An 18,851-nucleotide genomic window follows, 5' to 3' on the forward strand; every position below is an offset into this window, starting at 1 on the left:
TTGTAATTAAAGTATTATAAGTGTCTCCCCTTGGGATGGGGCTCCTTCTCCCCAGTTTGGAAGAAGGACTGAGTTTAAGTCAGGGGCTATTAGGGTAAGTGCTGCGTGGGCACAGGCAGGAAGGACATTCCTCCTATAAAGAATAGGCAGAAAATATGCCAGAGGGAATGTAGTAATGCTAACAGATTTCTGCAGAGTTGTTTTCAGTTTTGTCTTTTTTGTTTAGTGGATTTTATTAATCCTTCAGAATTTAAGGTTTTCAGACTAAGTAAGATAAGGAAAAATAATTATCAGTTGAAAAAATTGAAGGGAAGAGGTTGCAGACAAGAAGCTGTAGAAGCAGAAAAATATATGCAGCACAAACTGAGTAGCTTAGCTTTGACAGAGCTGACCAACAGGTTAAAGGCTAGACTTAGCTTGCTTGGACACAGAAAGATAAAAATATGGTGAGCAACGTCTTCAATTTATTAATAAAGATTTATACTGGTAATTCAAAACAATGAGGGGGCTGTGCCAGTAGAGAGAGCTTCTCCTGCAGTGCTGACCCTGGGCTACTCCCAAGTGCCTGCCTGCAGGGCCAATGGAAACCAGACCAGGCACTTGGGGCAAGCTTCATTTAGGGTGGGGTATTCACCTAGTCAGTTATCTGATTCTTCAAAACTCACAGAAATGTTATTATTACCTTAGGCTTATAAGATTATACCACATAAGTGCAGAAATGTTTTCATGCAATATTATTATGACTTTATTTTAATTCCAGGATGGTGACTCTAGAGGAGCATCTTCATTTCATTTTTGATATTTTCATAGTGTCTTGGTTTTCCTTGGCATCAGAACAGAAATAAATGCCAAAGCCTTCTCAAAAACCAAACATGAGTTATCTTCTGGCAAACCATACTAGCAAGAAGTCGTGACTGAGAGAGGATGGGAATGATACAGGAAAAGCAGTACTTTTAATAGTTTTCATTCAATGGACTGAGGCAGAGTGAAGGCAACTCAACTGAAGAAAGAAAAACAGAATCCCAGATCTGTGAAATTTCTCTCTACTACCTACATCACAGGATATTTCTCCATCTCTTTTCATATATGATAAATCCTATACATATATTCATATCCTGTACTTATGCAAAACTCTATGCATCTAAAATGCATGTTATACACATATATATGCACACACTTTTATGTTTTACATGCAAAATATGAATATTGTCCATATGTACACAGCATTTACTAATAGACTACATTTTCTATACTGCTTATATCTAACAGTTTAATGATTACTACTCTTAAATTTCCTTTTCCTGATTAACTTTCTACCATATTAATTTTCAGAAATTGTATGCAGAGGATTTAGGCTTATATAACTGAAATTAAAAAATCTCCCAGTCTTCTGCTGCAAAATTATGGAAAGAATTTATACTACTGCTGGACACATCTAGAAGGATTCAATAATTAAAATAATGTTATTATATGAAGCAAATTAGAATAATGTCATTGGATGACACAGTGGCTGCCAACCCTCTTCCACAAGGTGAGACAGAATAGTTAAGAGGCAGCAGAAGGTGCTGCAGATTTTATTTTCTCAAGTCACTTCTGCCCATTTTCAGATGTGTACCTAGAGAACCAGGCTGGCCAGGAGGGAGGACAGGAGAGCCCCCCACCTGCAGAACAGGCTGCCATGGTCAGAAAACCTCCTCAGACATCACAGCCTGCCCCTCTGGTAACACAGTCAAGTGCAGCACTGCCCTTCTAGTCAAATTTTCTCTCCCTGGCATTCAACTCTCGCTTTCTAAACTGCAACTCCCAGCCCATGTTTCGTTAGATCATCTGGCTTTACTGAGAAGTGCTTGGCTCCTTCAACTCTGATTCCTCCTCAATCCTCTGCAGGCTGCTGGAGGATTTCCTCTTGCTGAACAACCTAGCTCCCACAGTGAGCCTTCATGGGACATATGGCTCCTGATCACCTTGGCAGCCTGTGCTTTCAGGCATGAAGCTTTCCACTGAACCAACTTTACCTTCCTTGTGGTGGCAGAACACAAGTTTTAATATTCATATTTTCCTAACTTGAAAAAACACACAAGAATATCCCAGTTCCTACCATGGCCAAGATGGTCTCCCGGTAAAAGCAGACTTAGACTTTTTTACTTGTTCTTTTCATTTCCAGCTGCCACTCAAGAATAAATATAGTTCAGAAAACATCAAAACACACATACAAAAACATATGTTTCTTCATTAAAAAAAATATTTCAGGCAAAATCCAGTGAGTCTTTTCATTTGTAGCAGCACAAGTTCCAATCAAAAGCTTGCTGAAGGCAAGGGAAGTATATCCAGTGACTCACAGTTTTCGGGTAGAGCCATAAACAATCCAAAAGACAGCTCAATCTGAATTAACATTTTTGCAAGGACAAGTCCAATTAGTAGATGGGAGAAATCCAAAGTAGATGTGGTGTGCCTCAGAAGATGTGCTGGTAATACACTGGGTAAGATCAAATTCCTTGCTCAGTACTGTATTAAGGCATCTCTAAGACTTTAATGTCAGCTACTGCCTGAATACTTACATTTTAATGATAGCAAAAGTATCAGTCCCAGCATCTGTGAGAAATTCCCGTTTGAGTTACTACACTCTAATCCAGCTGAATCTTGCTACAGCATCTTCACACACAGAATACTTCTTCAGCTTTTAATATTAAGCAGCTTCTAGCTCTGAGTTCTGTACTTACTCAAGCAAGAGTGGCTGAATTTCACTAGTCTATGAAATAATTATCTACAGTAAAGTCTCTAGAAACATTATGGTATTTATTTCATTGTAATTTGAACCCATAATTTAGAAAGAAGCCCAATTTTATAGAGATACATCCAATTCGGCAAAGAGCTTTGATATTTTTACCATTACTACCACTAATATATTTTTCTGAAATTAGAGTCGGTGGAAGCATGATATTCGTTTTTTTTGAGACTAAACTACATACTAGAAGACTGACCATTTTAATTAGTTCAGCACTCCCAAAATCATTACAATTAAAAAAAAAAAAGGAGAGGAAACAAAGAATAAGCTGGAACATCATAGGCCTAATTGCATCTGTAGCTTCATATTACAAATTTGATGTCAAAAATATTAGTTCAATCAGCCACAACAAGGTACCCAAATGTGTTTTTTCCACAAACAACCCAAATAATAAATAAAAACATAGTCATTAAAATGCAGGTGACAGAACAGAGACAGCACTGTGACTAAGAGGAAGAAAAAGCACAAATGGTATAGAAGGCAGAAGATGCTTTATTTACCCTGATGAAAATATCAAACCTTCCACCCCATCCCCAATATTAAAAAGCCACTCTTTGTCTCCAGCATCACCATGATGTCAAATTCCTCAACTGCCCTTCAGCACATTCACTACTCAGAGACTGCCACACAAGATTTTTGCATTTATTTCTTCAAAGCTTTGCTCTCAAAGGCTCTGTTGACAGAGGCAGATTATCAGCACTACTGATGCTGTTAGTATTACAGATACTTCAGCTGTCATGCATACAGATAAACAGCACCAGCTTGTTTCTTCCGGAGGACTTGAAACTTTTTCACTGCAGTACAGACACAGAGCAAACCTCTGTAAAAGCTGAAAGCCCTGTGAGCTTTGAAATGGGTCCCCCATTTCCCCACGTACCACCTAGGAACCAAATCAGGCACAGATGGACACTGAGATCAGCCACAAACATGCAGACTAAGTAGCCTCTTGGATCCTCCTATTATTGTGCCACAATTATTTATAAAGATCCTCTTGCACAGACAGGCTGGAGGAGGCAGAGACAAAATGAGCGTGTCCTAAGCTGACATTCCCTACATCATCTCAAAGCAGGAAAAGCCACTGACCTCAGTTTCCCTGGACTTGTACATAAGGTTTCAAGACAGTAACTTTGAAGGTGCAGCTGCGAACACCAGCACAGACTCTAATGAGGCTTCACACACACTTCCTTCAGCTGCCTGTCCTAGGAGAGCCCTTGCTGCAGCAACGGAGTAACCATTATGTTTAAGTAATAGATTTGATGTTAGCAAGCATTTCCCCTTTAAGAATGAACAACTCCAGGGTGCAACTTAATCAGACCATCATCTATCCTGTGCATTCCCAAATGAAGCAGATCCAACAAATTATTCTTTTCTCTCTGTTTTACAGACAAGGGGGGGGGGGGGGAAACTCACAATGAAAAGGTTACAAAAAGCCATTAAAGTAAGAGATAACTGACTGTGACATCAAATTCTTTATACACTGGACATAGACCTTGAACAACAGTACCACAAAAGCATTACCCATCTGGGATTTCCAATGCCTCTAAGAACCCTTGATTTACCAATTTAAAAAGTTGGAGACACATTTTAGAATCCACAACAAAACCCCCCAAAAGTCAGATGCATAAATTGAGGCCACTGTATCCCAAATGATTAAACCAGAGTGATGTAATATTCATACTTTCCCTAGAGTATCTCTTTGTTTTTGAGTGCTGTCTTGAGACTCCTTGGCAGAGAGGAAGACTACGGAGCACAGCTGAGCAGCTCTCTCGCCTGAACTGCTCTCAAGACAGCACTTTGATAACAGGAAGAGACAGGACTCAGGAGAACATATAAATATCTTATAAGGTGCTGGAACACTCAGTAATTAATTTTTCAGCAAGGAGAAGCTTTTATTTCAGCAATGTGTAAAAAAAAAATTTCGATTTCCATACCCACAGCTTGGCTATTCATGCTCTGACCCAAAGTAATAGCAGAAACAGAAGAGTCACAATTAAAAAACGTGTATAAAGAGGCCAAGAGCCCCTGCTTTTACTTAACCTAATTTCCACAGCAATACGTGAGAGCTGTATTCCCACTACAGAATTCTGTGGAAATTTATTTCTTTCTGTGTGAACCTAAGAGAAAAAAGAGCACTTTGGCTTTAATTAGGACATAAAGGGGGGAGGTGAAAGATCCTGAAAGCTCTACCTGCTTCAGCACAGACATGCTTTTATTGTTCTGAAGTCTGAGACAGGTTAAACAAAGCACAAAAGCATTAGTCACACCAAATGGAAATGTCCAACTCTGACGGGAACAACACATTAAAAGTTAGAGCCAGAGTTATCAAGGCACAATTTGATGGGGAAAAGCACATTCCTCCACCTCTCTCCTCTCCTTCCTCAGCATTGATTTTGCCTGAGACTCTACCTACACAGTTTTAACCCTTCTCTTCTGGCTTTACTGCTCTTCCAGCACACAAGACCACTTGCTCTGTTCCAAGCTCTTTTCTATGGTCTCAGATAAACAATTAGTAATAGCCTAAATTAGCACCACGACCTGCTGTGTCTGGCAGGATCTGGAGAACAGCTTCGGACATGAGCCTAAATGCTTTGCTACACAGTTCCACGCCAAGCCAGGAAGCCACAGAGAAGAAAATCTGTTTGTTGTGATGATTCTGGAAAAATTTCCAAGACCAAGAAGTCATTTAACTGGAATATGAATTCAAAACACATTGAGGCTCCCCAGTCTCTTGATCTTACTGGAAATAAGAAAGAAATTAAGTTCCTCCACCTCTCCTCTTTCATTTCACAAAACAGAAAAGGTATTTGTTAAAAAGGAAAAAGAAAGTCATGGTAAGAAGGAAAAATGTCAAGAGAAGTCATGAGTCAAGCTATGCACCTCAAGCCACAGGATTGGATTGAAATACCTGCCCTCACTGAGAAGGCAAAACACTCTAAATAAATCAAAATCTAAATGTTGGGTGGGAGCATTACAATACTTAAGCTAGTCTTGGTCTCCATTTGTGGATTTGATAAACAGACCACCAGAAACCAAATAAAAATCCTTACTGGTATCCTGTTCCCAAGTTTTCATAAACAGTTTGTTTGTTTGTTTTTAAATTCACATCCCAAATAAATGCACCTTCCAGCATTTAGTTCACCTGTTAATTATAGAGCCATTTTATAATAATTCAACTATTTGTTCAGCTGCTTGCAATCTTACTGAGATAACAATGAACAACAATTCTTACTAAACATTTCAGATGTTTCCTTCAAAGGCCTCACTCTTAGGAATCCTGGAATACCGATTTCCATTAGATAAACATTTGTCAGCAGTAACTCAAGTTTTGTACACTAAGCGTTCCACAGACATAAAAAGACATTTCTTGGATCAGATTTCAGCACTCACAATGAATATTTACAATCGAAGGCAGCAAAATTCCAAGGAAGAAATCAAAGCTAAAACCCCCAAACTTAGTAAATAGACACAGACAAGGAGGTCTCTGGATTGCCAAAGACAAAATATCATAGAACAGATAAAACATTCCGTGCTCCAGGTAAAAGCAGCCACATGGCCTGTCACCTTCTTGCCTGTAACAGTTACAAACCGGCAGTGGAACAATCCTTTTCCGCCAATCCCAAATCACTGTGTTAGGCACTGTGACCACAGTCACCCATTCTAGTCAGTTGATGGAGGTGTTTTTCTCTGGGTTTCATTCTGTTGTTTTAGGGTTTTTTGTGAAGTTTTGTTTTAGCTTGTTTTTTTAACATTGGAGGCATCTTAGTGAAGCTTTGGCTTCTGGATGTCAACAACACAAACAACAAGGGGTTGTGCACTTCACACTCTCCTGCTTCACCCGAGGGTTGGGGTCTGACCTTTCAAAGAGCTCTCCTTAAAACTGCCTGAAGTGAAGTTTTAAGTTAACTACTGGTATGGGTATGATTTTTATCCAAACTACTGAGCACAAGGGGGACAAACAGAACATCTAAGGAGCCTCTTCAAAGATGGGGTGTCTCAGGAGTCAGATTGATTCCTTTGTGCTGAGGGCGCTGTCTTCCCATCTAAGTCACTGATTTTGCACAGAATCAAACTGTCAGGTCTTGTGAATACAGAAGCCAAAACCATCAGAGCCAAGACAGACAGACTGGTACTGTCTGGACATCTCAATTCATATGACTTCAGAATCTCCAGGGTAATTTATTTTGCAAGGTGTATGTGTCTGCTACAAAATCAACTGGGATTAATTGATTTCCAATAGACCCAGCAAGTCATGGCAAAATATCACTGTTTTCTTACTCTTTGGATCACACCTGGCTGTGAGGTGTAAGGGCAGAAGCTAAAACCGTCACCTCCTCTTTCACTACAATCTCCATTTATTAACCAGTTTCCCATCCCAAGGATTTTACTTGCCCTATTCAAAATATTTGTGAAGTAGCACAGCTGCCACAGAGAAAATTGCTCAACTGCTATAATAAATACGAAAAAAATAAAGACACTATGGAGAAAATAATTAAAGTAATGAAGCCAGTGTTTCAATTCCTGCATGGGTTTGTAATTCATTTAGAAAGAAGCATCTGAGCCGCTTGTCCTTGAATGCCCCAGGAAGCTTTCTGCAACTTGACATATTTAAACAGTTTCTCTGGTCACTGACTCTATTTCTTAGCACTTCACTTGAATGCATCAGAATCAAGGGTGTGAAGCAGTGCCCACCATGGGGTATATGGCCCAGTATACCACCATGTCTCCCTTTCATCACTCTCCCTTAGCCTGGCAGACAAGCTCAGTGCTACTGAGACAACAGCGGCACAAAGGGCACTCAGCTTCCAGTTAATTTCCACCAAATTAAAATAGCTGAACTGTAAGAATGGCCAGATTGTCAAATAAAACAATTATGGGAGGAAAAAACAAGGAAAGAAGCTGTAAAATAGAGTAGGAGCATGTAGCTTCTGTGTGCCTTTGCCTGAACCTCAGAGGTGACTCAAGGCCTCATGCTACAGCCAAATGTTTCTCAAATAAATCCAATTTATTCAATTAAGGACAAATAACCTCATCCACAGCTACATTAATGCTTGCATGCAGCCCACAGCGGACTCAAATAGTTCTAAGACTGCTGAAAAAGTGCTTTAAGAATGGGGATTGTCTAGTCTGGAGAAGAGGAGGCTTGGAGGGGAACCTCACTGCTCTCTACAGCTACATGAAAGGAGGCTGTAGCCATGTGGGAGTCATGACTTGACTGTTCTGCCAAGTCTCAAGCAACAGGACAAGAGGAAATGGCCTCAGGTTGTGCCAAAAGAGGTTCAGATTAGATATTTGAAAAATGTTTTTTCACTGAAAGAGTAGTTAGGCATTGGAATAAATTGCCCAGGGAGGTGGTACAGTCACTGTCTCTGAAAGTGTTCAGAAGGGGGCTGGACGGGGCACTTGGGGATGTTGTTGAGGGGTGATTATAGTCGTGTTGACAGCTGGACTAGGTGATCTTGAAGGTCTCTTCCAACTTTGATGATTCTGTAAATACCTCTTGCAATTCTAAGTCAGCAAATACTGCTTTTTCCAAAAAAACTCTCCAGAAGGGTTCACCCTTCCATTTGAATCCTTTTTGCCTACTTTTGGTGCATTATCCTTCAATCTTCTATTTTTACTTTCAAATACTATCAGTTGCAAATGTGTGTAACACAGAAAAACAACAGTTTAGCAAAAACCGGAGCACAGGCCATCCCACAAAAATTTAGTCTGTTACAATTTTATGCAGGTTTGGGTCAAAGGTATGCTATGCTCCCTGAAACCCTAAGACATCTCTTGAGTGGAAAGAGAGCACCATTGATGCTAAATACACTATGAATGACCTGAACATCATTTTCATTGTTGAAAGTGGAGGTTTCATTCTTGCAAGCAGAAAGGAAAACTTCTTATAACTCAACATGCTTGAAGTGCTTTCCAGTAAAAAAATCCCTTAAAAAATATCATTACTAAAGTAGATCACTTTTCCTGCTAAGAGGACCAAGAGAAAAAGCAATTGGGCTCCCTGTTTCCAGACAGATGCTTTCATGTTATTAAAAATGCAGGTTTAATCACTGCTTTTCCACATACACATAACTTTACAGATACAAGCCAATGACTGGACTATCTTCGACACACAAACAGACAACAGTAGTGCCATTATTGTAGTTCTGTTTTTCCTACACATAGCAAAAATGTAATAAACAGAGCTCCAGTTAATTTTACTATTCAGAGCCAGGGGGGACAGCAAAAGTGACAAGAACCCAGTGTGTCCAAGGTTTTGTGACATTTTGTTCAAGTTAACTAATGAGCTAATTCATACATAGCTACATAGCAATGTTTAACAACATTGGGTGGATTCACTGATGGGGAAAGGCATCAAATTATAGCACCAGTGAATGAAATATTCCCTTTACTTGGGGCATCACACCAAAACAGCTCCTGCTGCCAGTCATGCCAACAAGCAGAGGAGAATTGTGCCTGCAAATAGAGGTTGGTAAAGAGTCTCCACAGCCCTCCAGCTCTGGTCTCCTTGCTGAAACGTCCAACTAATGCAAGACATAAGGAAAGAATGTGAAATGGTAAGAGAATCAATGGAAAATTCTTAAAATGCAATGGCCACCTATTTTCATCAAAAGCTGACATGGTGGGGAACAGAAGTGACACGTCCAGCACTAAACTCTGAGAAGACTCTGGTACACAAAATAATTTCCACCTAGAGCTTAAAAACATAACAACAGAAACATTTACTTGACTTCTATCTCACAGAACCAAATTTTCACAGAACTGAAGTATGAATGAAGTTGGAGTTGATGTGCTTTCTCTCTCAGACAAGAAACAGACCTGATAGGTTCATTAATGTGTTCCTTGATTAAGTTCTATTCCTATCTATTCCACTTATTCTACTCCAAATTAAACCACTACAATATCATGTCATTTCTTCTTGTATATGCCACAAGTATGTTTCACTTTACCTTCAGAGGCCCTTAATTATCGGTTCAAAGTATAATTTCCAAACACTTTAATGCAAGGTAATATTAATGAGCTCCATTAATACTTAAGCAAAGTAAAGTACAGAGGGGTGACATGCCATTTAAATTAACAACTGTGCCCCCCCTTAGCACCCCAAAAGGCGTGTAGCCTTTGAACTAAAATATTGAATATACTCAAGAATTAGAATGCAATTCTTTGTTAAGCAGATCTGTGCAATTCAGTGTCTGGTTAACTGGTTACTTTCCACTTTCTTCATTTCAGTTAACTTTGGAGAGACAAGGAAAAATAAGACACAATACAACAGCAGTGGTGATAAAGCAAAAAGAATAAAAGTAATTGCTACCCCTTGAACATGGCACAACAGTTTCTCATGAAAAAAGAGAAACATGCTTCAAAATGTCTTCGGATGCAAATCACGAGGTTTTTAATGGAACCTCATTTGCATATTTTCATGGTCCCGCACATGTAATTCTATTTATTGAACTGAATCCTCCCACTCAAACTTATTGCAGAGCTCTTTGAAATAAGTTCATAATCCCCTGAAGTGATATTTTATTAATCAGGATAGATTAATGGTTTAGTTGAAGTTCTATTACAAAACAAAAAAACACAGTTTCATGCACATTTCATCTAATTCCATCCAAACTATTCTGTCTTAATATTAAGGTTCAAGATTGCATCTGAAATGGCCAGAAGCTGCCTCCTGGAATAAATCAGGCTGGCAGCTCCATTCTGCTTCACCACTTCATTTTAGTTTGCTTCTAGAAAATGAAACAAGCCTAGGGCTAAAATAAAGTTTTAGGCAGAAAGAAAATATTTTGCCCAGAACAACATGCAAAAGTAAATCATCAAGTAGTCCAAATACTTCAAGACCATCACTTAAAATTCTGACAACAAATACAAAGCAAATGGCATGAGAAAAATGCTAGGGGAATAAAAGAGAACCATTTCCAGAAATGCAAGGCACTAAGCTGCCACTAGAATAGCATAATCTTACCCTCTAGCTGAACCTTCCCTTTTTATCTCTGTATTCTATATTTGCACTAGTTGCTTTGCTAAAAATATACTTTGAAGTTGTCATAGCTATTGGTCCTGGCTTGTCTTTTTTCTGCCTCTGAGAACAGTTAAAGTAATAGATCACCGTAATTAGATTTTTATGGGTGCAAGAGACAGCTTGTTTCAGTCACAAACAGGAACAGAGAAATTATGAGACAGAGAGGGAAGAAAATTAAAGAAGTTTAAATAAGGCAACTACTAGGGAAATATGAAGAGAAAAAAAAAGTTATATCTTTATCCCCAAAACCTCTAACTACAAAGGGGTGTACAATACACAAGAGCTCAGGGCAGCTTTACACTTGGGCTAAGGCCATGTGTGAAATGCAAACCAATGAATACATGCAGGCATTTGAATAGAAAAACTTAATGCACGTTAGATAGATCAGGAAGGGCATCATACATACATCTACATATAACGTTTTAACATACCTCCTATACTGTGCATATTAGAGCAAATAACCCTTGTTTTACCCTGGCTATATGGTATAGCCTTTCTCAGGACTTTAAAGCATGTAAATATGTGTCTGTACATATATATATATACATTTATATACCAGAAAAGACAAACACAAAAATAGTTATTTGAGGCTTTACCTACACACCACATTATATCTATTTCCCTATCTGTAACTTTGCACACTGCCTACTAATCTGAATCTCTAATCTCAAGTAAATCTTAACTATTACTTCAAGACAAATAATGGAATAAACAACAAAACACAAGGTCTCCAAGAGTCCTTCTTCTAGGTGGAAGGCCTCCACCTGACTCTAAAAACATGTTTCTGCCACTGGTATGACAGCCTTATTTGCATCTACGCAACAATGCAAGTCAGCTTCTGAAGCCCCCCAGGAACTAGCTGCTTGCAATTTTACACTAATGCTTCAATCATTAATCATTCATATCGTCTAACTGCTGTGGAAATCAAATCCACAGCCCCCAGCTTTACCACAAGGCTTCCCTGACAGCTACAGTCAAGGTCAGCAGCCTTAGCTTTGTTCAAGGACACTGACACGTGTCAAACTTCAGCAGTACAATTTGTTTGCTATTGCATGAATAAAGGGTGTTTGAAGGTATTTAATATATTAATACACACCCGTATTTAGGAGGTATTTTAGGTATTATTACCTACTCAAGGTAATCTGAAGAAGGTATACACAAAGCTACAGAGACTTCTTGGTTCACTGTGTCTCCTTCTCCACTTTAGCAAAATACCATGTCATACACGCCTCTTCAAAAACAAGCCTACAGCTATGTAAAGCCATATGGCTTCCTGGGCCTCACTACTCACTGCAGTGATGTCTCCAGAACTCCACTTTTCTAAGAGTCAGGAACCGCCCTATAACTCCAAAACTGCTGATATCTATTACATATTTACCAAAATTTGTGTGCACACCAGTACTAGCTTTTGCTCAGAAACCACTTGTTTCTAGTCCATGCTGTGCAACCAGGACATGTTTTCTGAAGACAGGAGAAGACAAAAGAGAAGACTATACCATGACCTAGAAGAGGCCATTATCCCTGGCCTTTTACATAATACTCCTGACACCTATCCCTGCCCTGGAAATACTTCTCCAAGACACTCTGGGATTTCTGATTTTCATGGCCATTGCTCATAACTGGACTATGACTTACCACTATACTTTGGACTCTCTGCTGCTCCTACCTGACAGGTTTGTTGAACATGGCCATTCCCGCTTGTGTTCCCAACTGCACAGCCACTCTCTGTCAAATTAAATTTAATACCCTTACTGTGATTACTATCCCCAGGATTTTGCTGTATGAGGTACTGAAAGGATAATTAGTGAATGCTACCCCTGTTATTATAGGAAATGCCAAGAGGGAATCCCCTGAATAAAAATCAGCCAGCTCTGTCATAATTACAGCCACAATTTAACCAGTAGCCCACCTTGCACAAAGGCATTTCCCCCTCTCTATGCAACACTCTATACAGTCAAAGTTGTTGACGCAGCAAACCAACCAAATAGACAAACCAGCAAGGTTTCAAGAAATGGCAAGCTTCTGTTTACAAGCAAGACACATGAGTATTTGCAGTGATAAATTACCTGAAAGCTCCTTGTCAATGTGCAATACAAAAGTGCAAAGTTAAAGGTCCCCCGCTGCCTAACCTGTGTCAACACATTTTGGTAATGAGACTGGGTTTAAATTTATTTTCCAGCAGTAACGATGCTAGTTTGGAGATTATCTATCCAAAATTGTGCATCTTTCAGTTTCTGAAGCCCCTGCACATAGTCTCAAATTCAGTCCTAGTTTAATCTTGGCTTCCTGCTTTTAGTCTGGAAACAGTCAAAAAAATAAAAAAAAAAAAAAAAAAAAAAAAAAAAAAAAAAAAAAAAAAAGAAATCAAGAAATGTTAAGAGTAAAATGACTTAATATGCCATAAAGTGTTCTCTAATGACAATACAGAAAAATCCTTGGGTAAAATTTGAAGTCTGGAGGTCTGCATTGTTATCAACTCATGCATTATCATCATCAATTTACAGTTTTATGTTAAAGAACTGGCTACAAAACAGAAGCAACTGTGTGAAAAACTCAGATTTCATGAATAAAAATAAGGTTCAGAAGGCCTTTACATGTAGCAGAATCCTAAAATATAACTCAAGAGACTCAAATTAAAAGAAAGCCAAAAGTATTCAACAGTTAAAATTAATTAATTTTAAGTTCTGCTACCTCTCATAAAAACAGCATGAAACCTCAAAGGGGCTGGGAAGCCACAAAAAATTATGCAGACAACTTTCTATTAATAAAAAACTAAGCTGCATGCATGAAACCCATCTCACTTGAAAACACCTCAGTTTTTTCTTCCTTTACAAAAAGTCATAATTTTGACTATACCCTTATGAGGCTCATCTGCTTTTGGTTGCTTGGACAGTGTCCTGTTGAGATGGTTTTTCATAGCACAACTTAAGAGCAATCAAATTGCAGTCTCAGTTTTCTGACTAGCTCAAAATACCAGTACTATATTTTTTAATGTGAACAGTTAATTTAACAACAGTCTCTTCCCCCATCCTTCTGCTTTGTGGTCCATACATTTTTTGGATGCATGCACCTGCCTTCACAACTGCTTGTTCTCTCATTTCCTGCCCAATTGGCCAGGTCTGACAGCATCACTCCTGCTACTTGACATGACTGGAATTTGCCTGGAGAAAATCTGCACATGTAAGGCTGCTTTCTTTTTGGTTGTTTTTTGGGTTTTTTTTAAATTCAAATTTAGATCTTAAATCAGCATTTAAAAAGACACGGAGGCTGCCAAGTACTGAAGGTAGCAAACAACTCAAGATTTTACTGAAAGCATCTTGTGGCAGCTGCAAGTTTGTGTTACATTACTTAGAGCAGTAATTGCCTTTGGAAATTTTATTTTCCTGCTTGTTCAAAAGATTTACCATGAGTAACCATAAAAGTTCAAAATTTAACTCAGGAAGTGCCAACATTAGCAAGGAGATATTGAGGATATGTTTGGCAAAAAATAAGCAGAAACAGAAATCTACCATCAGATAATGCAGATCATTTCTTTGACAGTATATCTTGATATCTCTCAGAACACACATGCTCCAGTGGTTCTATAACTCTCTAAACAGTACAGTTTGCAAACTCTTCCCTGTCATAGGAGATCTCTCTCAGAAACAAGTACACCTTGCTATCCAATTTAGATTTCAATTTCTGTGGTTTCATCCTTCTTGTTATATTCCCCAGGCACTCCTCCTTATTGGTATTTTCAGTTCTGAATATTGCTCTGAATACTGTGATTTTTTTTTTACAGTGACATGAAAATTTTCCACCATCCTTTATGTAAGAAAATTTGATTTGCCAAATTATTTTGATAATAGGTCACTTAATAGGTCTGGTGTCAGAAGATGTCCATAAACAATTTGTCTTTCAATATTGTCTGCAGAAGAGGAATTTTCAGATGTGGATTATTGTAACAATGACCCAAAGGGCCCTTGAGACACAGTCACCAGCATTTGCAAGAAAGACTAATCAGAGGTGGCTGGATTTCAAGGGAATGTGACCAGCATTTTAAATCAATTTATATTTTTTTTTACTGTTTGCTGGTAGAGGTTCTTCTCCTCTCCTGGCTTTTACTGCATTTTTTTCCTTCCATGCTGCAGTACCCACACAATGCTTGCAGACTGAAGTGAGGATGGGGATGTCACTCCCTGCTCCCATGAAAAGTAGGGTAGTGCATTTCAAACGGTCTTTTTAAGCACTGTGCATCACTCTTCCAATAGTAATCCCATCAAAAAACACATCAGCATCTTCTGCAGATGTGGCCAGATTTAGTGTACTGGCAGAGTACTTCAATGGCAATGCAGCATCTGCAGCAGCCTTAAACCCCCACTGGGCACCACTGTGCCACACAGATAAGTGACAGCCCACCCTTCCTGCAGCACCACCTGCAGCCCTGTAAGAGCCCAGGGCTCAGCACTGAGATGCACAGAGAGATGAGAGGACACACAATTCCACAAGAGTGGAATGCAGCTGGCTTAGTTATAAATGTCTATCCCACGACATAAGTACCTGACAGCAAGGTACCCAAGACTGTCACTGGAGACTTGGTCAATACAGCTTGTGTGGTTTGGGCTACAGTTCATCTTAACAAGGGTAGGGTGAGGCAAATCATGCCCTAAACACTGGTTACTGTAACAAATGCACTACTTAATTCCCACAAAGATGTCATCCAAAACAGTGGAGAAACATTGAGTGTCTTGGTTCAAAAAAATAATGGACCTCACAAATTGATAAATATCAACCCCTGAAAGGTTAACACTGAAGGCAGAAGAAAATAAGACTTATCTCATTGAGACCATCTGCTGTAGCAATCAAAGCAGTTAGAATTCATTTGTTTGCAGGAGTCCATAGAGAATATCAAAGTAATTGGCGTCAAAATAAATTAGTTTATTTTGTTCTACATGGTCAAAACCCATCCCACTTTGTTTTACCTACCTAAAGAAAGAGCACAGCCTGTTCCAGGCTTATTTTCTCCATAAACAAAACAGAGAGAGGTTGCTCCAAAGGGACACTCAATACCCCCTAAGATATGGTATGTCCTCTAAATGTGTCTACCTTTCATTAGCTACTAAAAGAAAACCAGGCTACAAACAAAGCTTCTGGCACATGAACTTCAAACAGACTCCAGAGACTCTCAGTAAACATAGTATTAAAGTATTAACAATCTGAGGTTCTACTGAGCAGGGCTTTCCTCCCCCAAAACCCTCAAACATGACAGTTATGATAAGCAACAAAAGAGTTCACATTCAGAGCAGGATTTACTGTGGTTCCACTGTTAAAGACCACCCTAATTTAGTCTTCCTACAGGGGATCAACAATTGCACCTGGGGATCCCTGCTGTGAGAAGCAAACTTTTCCTTCTACTGTGACACAGTACCAACCCTGAACTGCGGGGTATTCTGGCAGACTGAGTTCAATATTTCAGGGAGTCCAGTGCAGTGTTTTTCTCATTCATTACTGGCAATCAAGCCATTTGAAAGCAAATGAGAGATGAAGAGCTAAACATTCATTTGGAGAGAGGAACGATAATCAAAAGAATAATAGTCTTGTCTAAAATTTTGCATACGATTTTTCAACACTAAGGAACATGAAATTGATGTGTAACACATCTAATTAATATCAAAGTAATATCAAAATATCAAGTAGTACAAACTACTAACATTAAAACTAATATCTAAAATAATGTAAATTACATTTAGAAAGTCAATCACCAATGAAAATTTACTCTGAAAAAACAGGTAATATCTACGTATTTTTATTCACAAAGCAACAGAAACACTCAGCAAAAAAATCTGACAGATATGTTAGCTTAAAATTGGCAATACAGAATACACCATTACTGCACAATGCATGGGGCATGCTGTTCTAAAAGACAGCTGTGTATTTTGATAGGTGACTGTATTATGAAAGGCTGGTAATACTGACATCAGAGGACAATGGGTAAGGAGAGATGAATCAAATAGTGAGAGTATATTCCCCATTGATACCACAGAACTCACAACCTCTACATGACCATAAGGAAATACTGAAAGGCAAAGAAATGGAGAAATCCTAAAGTAGAAATGCTGCGAGATGAATAGAAAGTGAGGCACACAAATAAAGTAATGTTTTCAGGAATAGCTAAGTGGATACTCTGCAGAGTCACAGATTTAATGCCCTAATTCTAGATCATCCAACCAGACATTTCCTTCACACCCTGTATCTACTTCAGCCTACTGGGGTGTTGGACTTCTCAGCAAACAGGTTGGAAAAAAATAATCTGACTAACCAACTAGTGCTACTTCCAAATTAGCAGCCAAAGTGTGTTCATAACACATTCAAAACAAACAAGCCTACACATTACCCAGAAATTTTTCCCATGTTAACAATTCCAGATTCCAAACCAAATACACAACAACTAAACCAAAATTATGGATATCAAAAAGTAACACTTTAAACAACTCATACTCCATACGAAACCTAAATTATTTTCTCAGCATATGAAAGTCATCAAGATTGCAGTCAGCAAGCAGAAAACATAACCATGAACCTCCAACACATTTCAGTAATTTTACCCAGGATCATACTACACCAGGAAACTTGATCTGAGCTAGCAGTTTAGCTCTTAAGTTAATAGAATGGTCTCTTATTTAAGCTATGAAAGAAATTTCTGTCAGAACCATACAGCACTTCTGCACACTTAAGAAATATTTTGCAGACTAAAAAAAATCTATTTACATTTTTTCATTAAACTGCAAAAATACTAAATTTCAAAGATGAAGGATACATCTACCCCAAAATAAAACCATACCTTTGCAAATGGATCAACAGTCAGCTTTCCTTCATCTTTTATGCTACCTCCAAAGTACTTCTGAATAAGACATTTTATCATGGTGAAAAAAATGTTCTTTAACATCATACATTGCTGTTGTTTCACCTTTGTCTAATTCATTTTTCCCTAGCACTTGAGAAAACACTCTTTTATTTTAATTTAAGCAAGGCATGGGGAGTAAGAAAAATTACCTATGAAGAATCAAACTGCTAATTATTGAACAAGAAACACAACATGAATATAAGAAAAAAAGTACCAAAAGACAACTGTATGGAGGCTGCTTTGTGCTTAGTATGATAAAACTTGAAAGATATGTACAGTTATTTAGCTGCAATAAACTTGAACCATTACCCAAAGTCATATGACAAAAAGTTACAAATTTCAAGTGATTAGCTTGTCATCAAATATTTCATACTAACAAGCTCAAGTCCTTCCACTGAACAGAATTCAACTTCCAAGCTCTCAAATGCTATAGTTTGAAACACTTACTTTCCTGAAAACTCTTTCAACTATGCATCCAAGCAGTCAAATATATCTCTTACTCCAAAAGGGGCATGGGATTCTTTTATGAACCAACCACAAAGAGAAGGGATTTTTGCCACAGGTCCAAATCCTTACCTTTCTGTAGACTATCATGTTTGGAGAACTCTCCTCTGGGTCAGCAGTTTCCCCACTACTCGGATCAGTGGGTGCTTGGGCCATGTTTGCCTCTCGTCGCTCAGACTGCAAGGACAGGAGCAAAAGTCAGCATCACTCCAGGCTGCAATGGAGCATGGTAAGGACATGCAACTGCCTCCCAGGCAGACATACAAGAATGGTACAGAAGGAATCAAACTCCTGTCTCCACCCCATGCAGGATTTTATCACACTGTGTCAGAACTGACTGGTTTACGGGATAACACCCGAGAACAAGGACCACCAAGTCACACACAGCTGTGGTTTGGGTCATCGCATACGCACATTTCTCCCACATTTCTTTTTGATATCTGAAGTTTTATGATAAGGCCTTATTCAACAGAAGAATATCTAATTAATACTTCACTCACTTCCCTTCCTCACTATAGAGCACAAACAGCCTGTACTGTTCTAGAAGCTTTGAGGTACCTACAAAGAAGAAGCCCAGGCACCCCGCTGCGAGGCAGAGTGAAACCCCGCTGTAAGGGGCGGGTGCAGCAGACTGTCAGGCACACTGACGGTTCTCG

At 38.8% G+C, this 18,851-nt stretch overlaps 1 protein-coding gene across 4 annotated transcripts in view; it reads right to left on the reverse strand.

The window, feature by feature from the left end:
• The window catches only part of RGS6 (regulator of G protein signaling 6), a 238,594-nt gene extending 220,172 nt beyond the window's left edge, over window positions 1-18,422 (reverse strand). For 3 of the 4 annotated variants that reach the window (XM_030239746.2, XM_030239745.2, XM_030239744.2), the window contains exon 1: window positions 18,268-18,421. In XM_030239746.2, the coding sequence (XP_030095606.2) occupies window positions 18,268-18,351 (84 nt within the window). In that variant the 5' untranslated portion in view covers window positions 18,352-18,421. Of the gene's footprint in view, window positions 1-18,267 lie in introns of all 4 variants that reach the window. The other variant, XM_050975437.1, reaches the window with a different exon arrangement.
• Window positions 18,423-18,851: the final 429 nt, after the last annotated feature.

The sequence above is a fragment of the Serinus canaria genome, chromosome 5 (assembly GCF_022539315.1).
Source record: "Serinus canaria isolate serCan28SL12 chromosome 5, serCan2020, whole genome shotgun sequence".
Lineage (NCBI taxonomy): Eukaryota > Metazoa > Chordata > Aves > Passeriformes > Fringillidae > Serinus > Serinus canaria.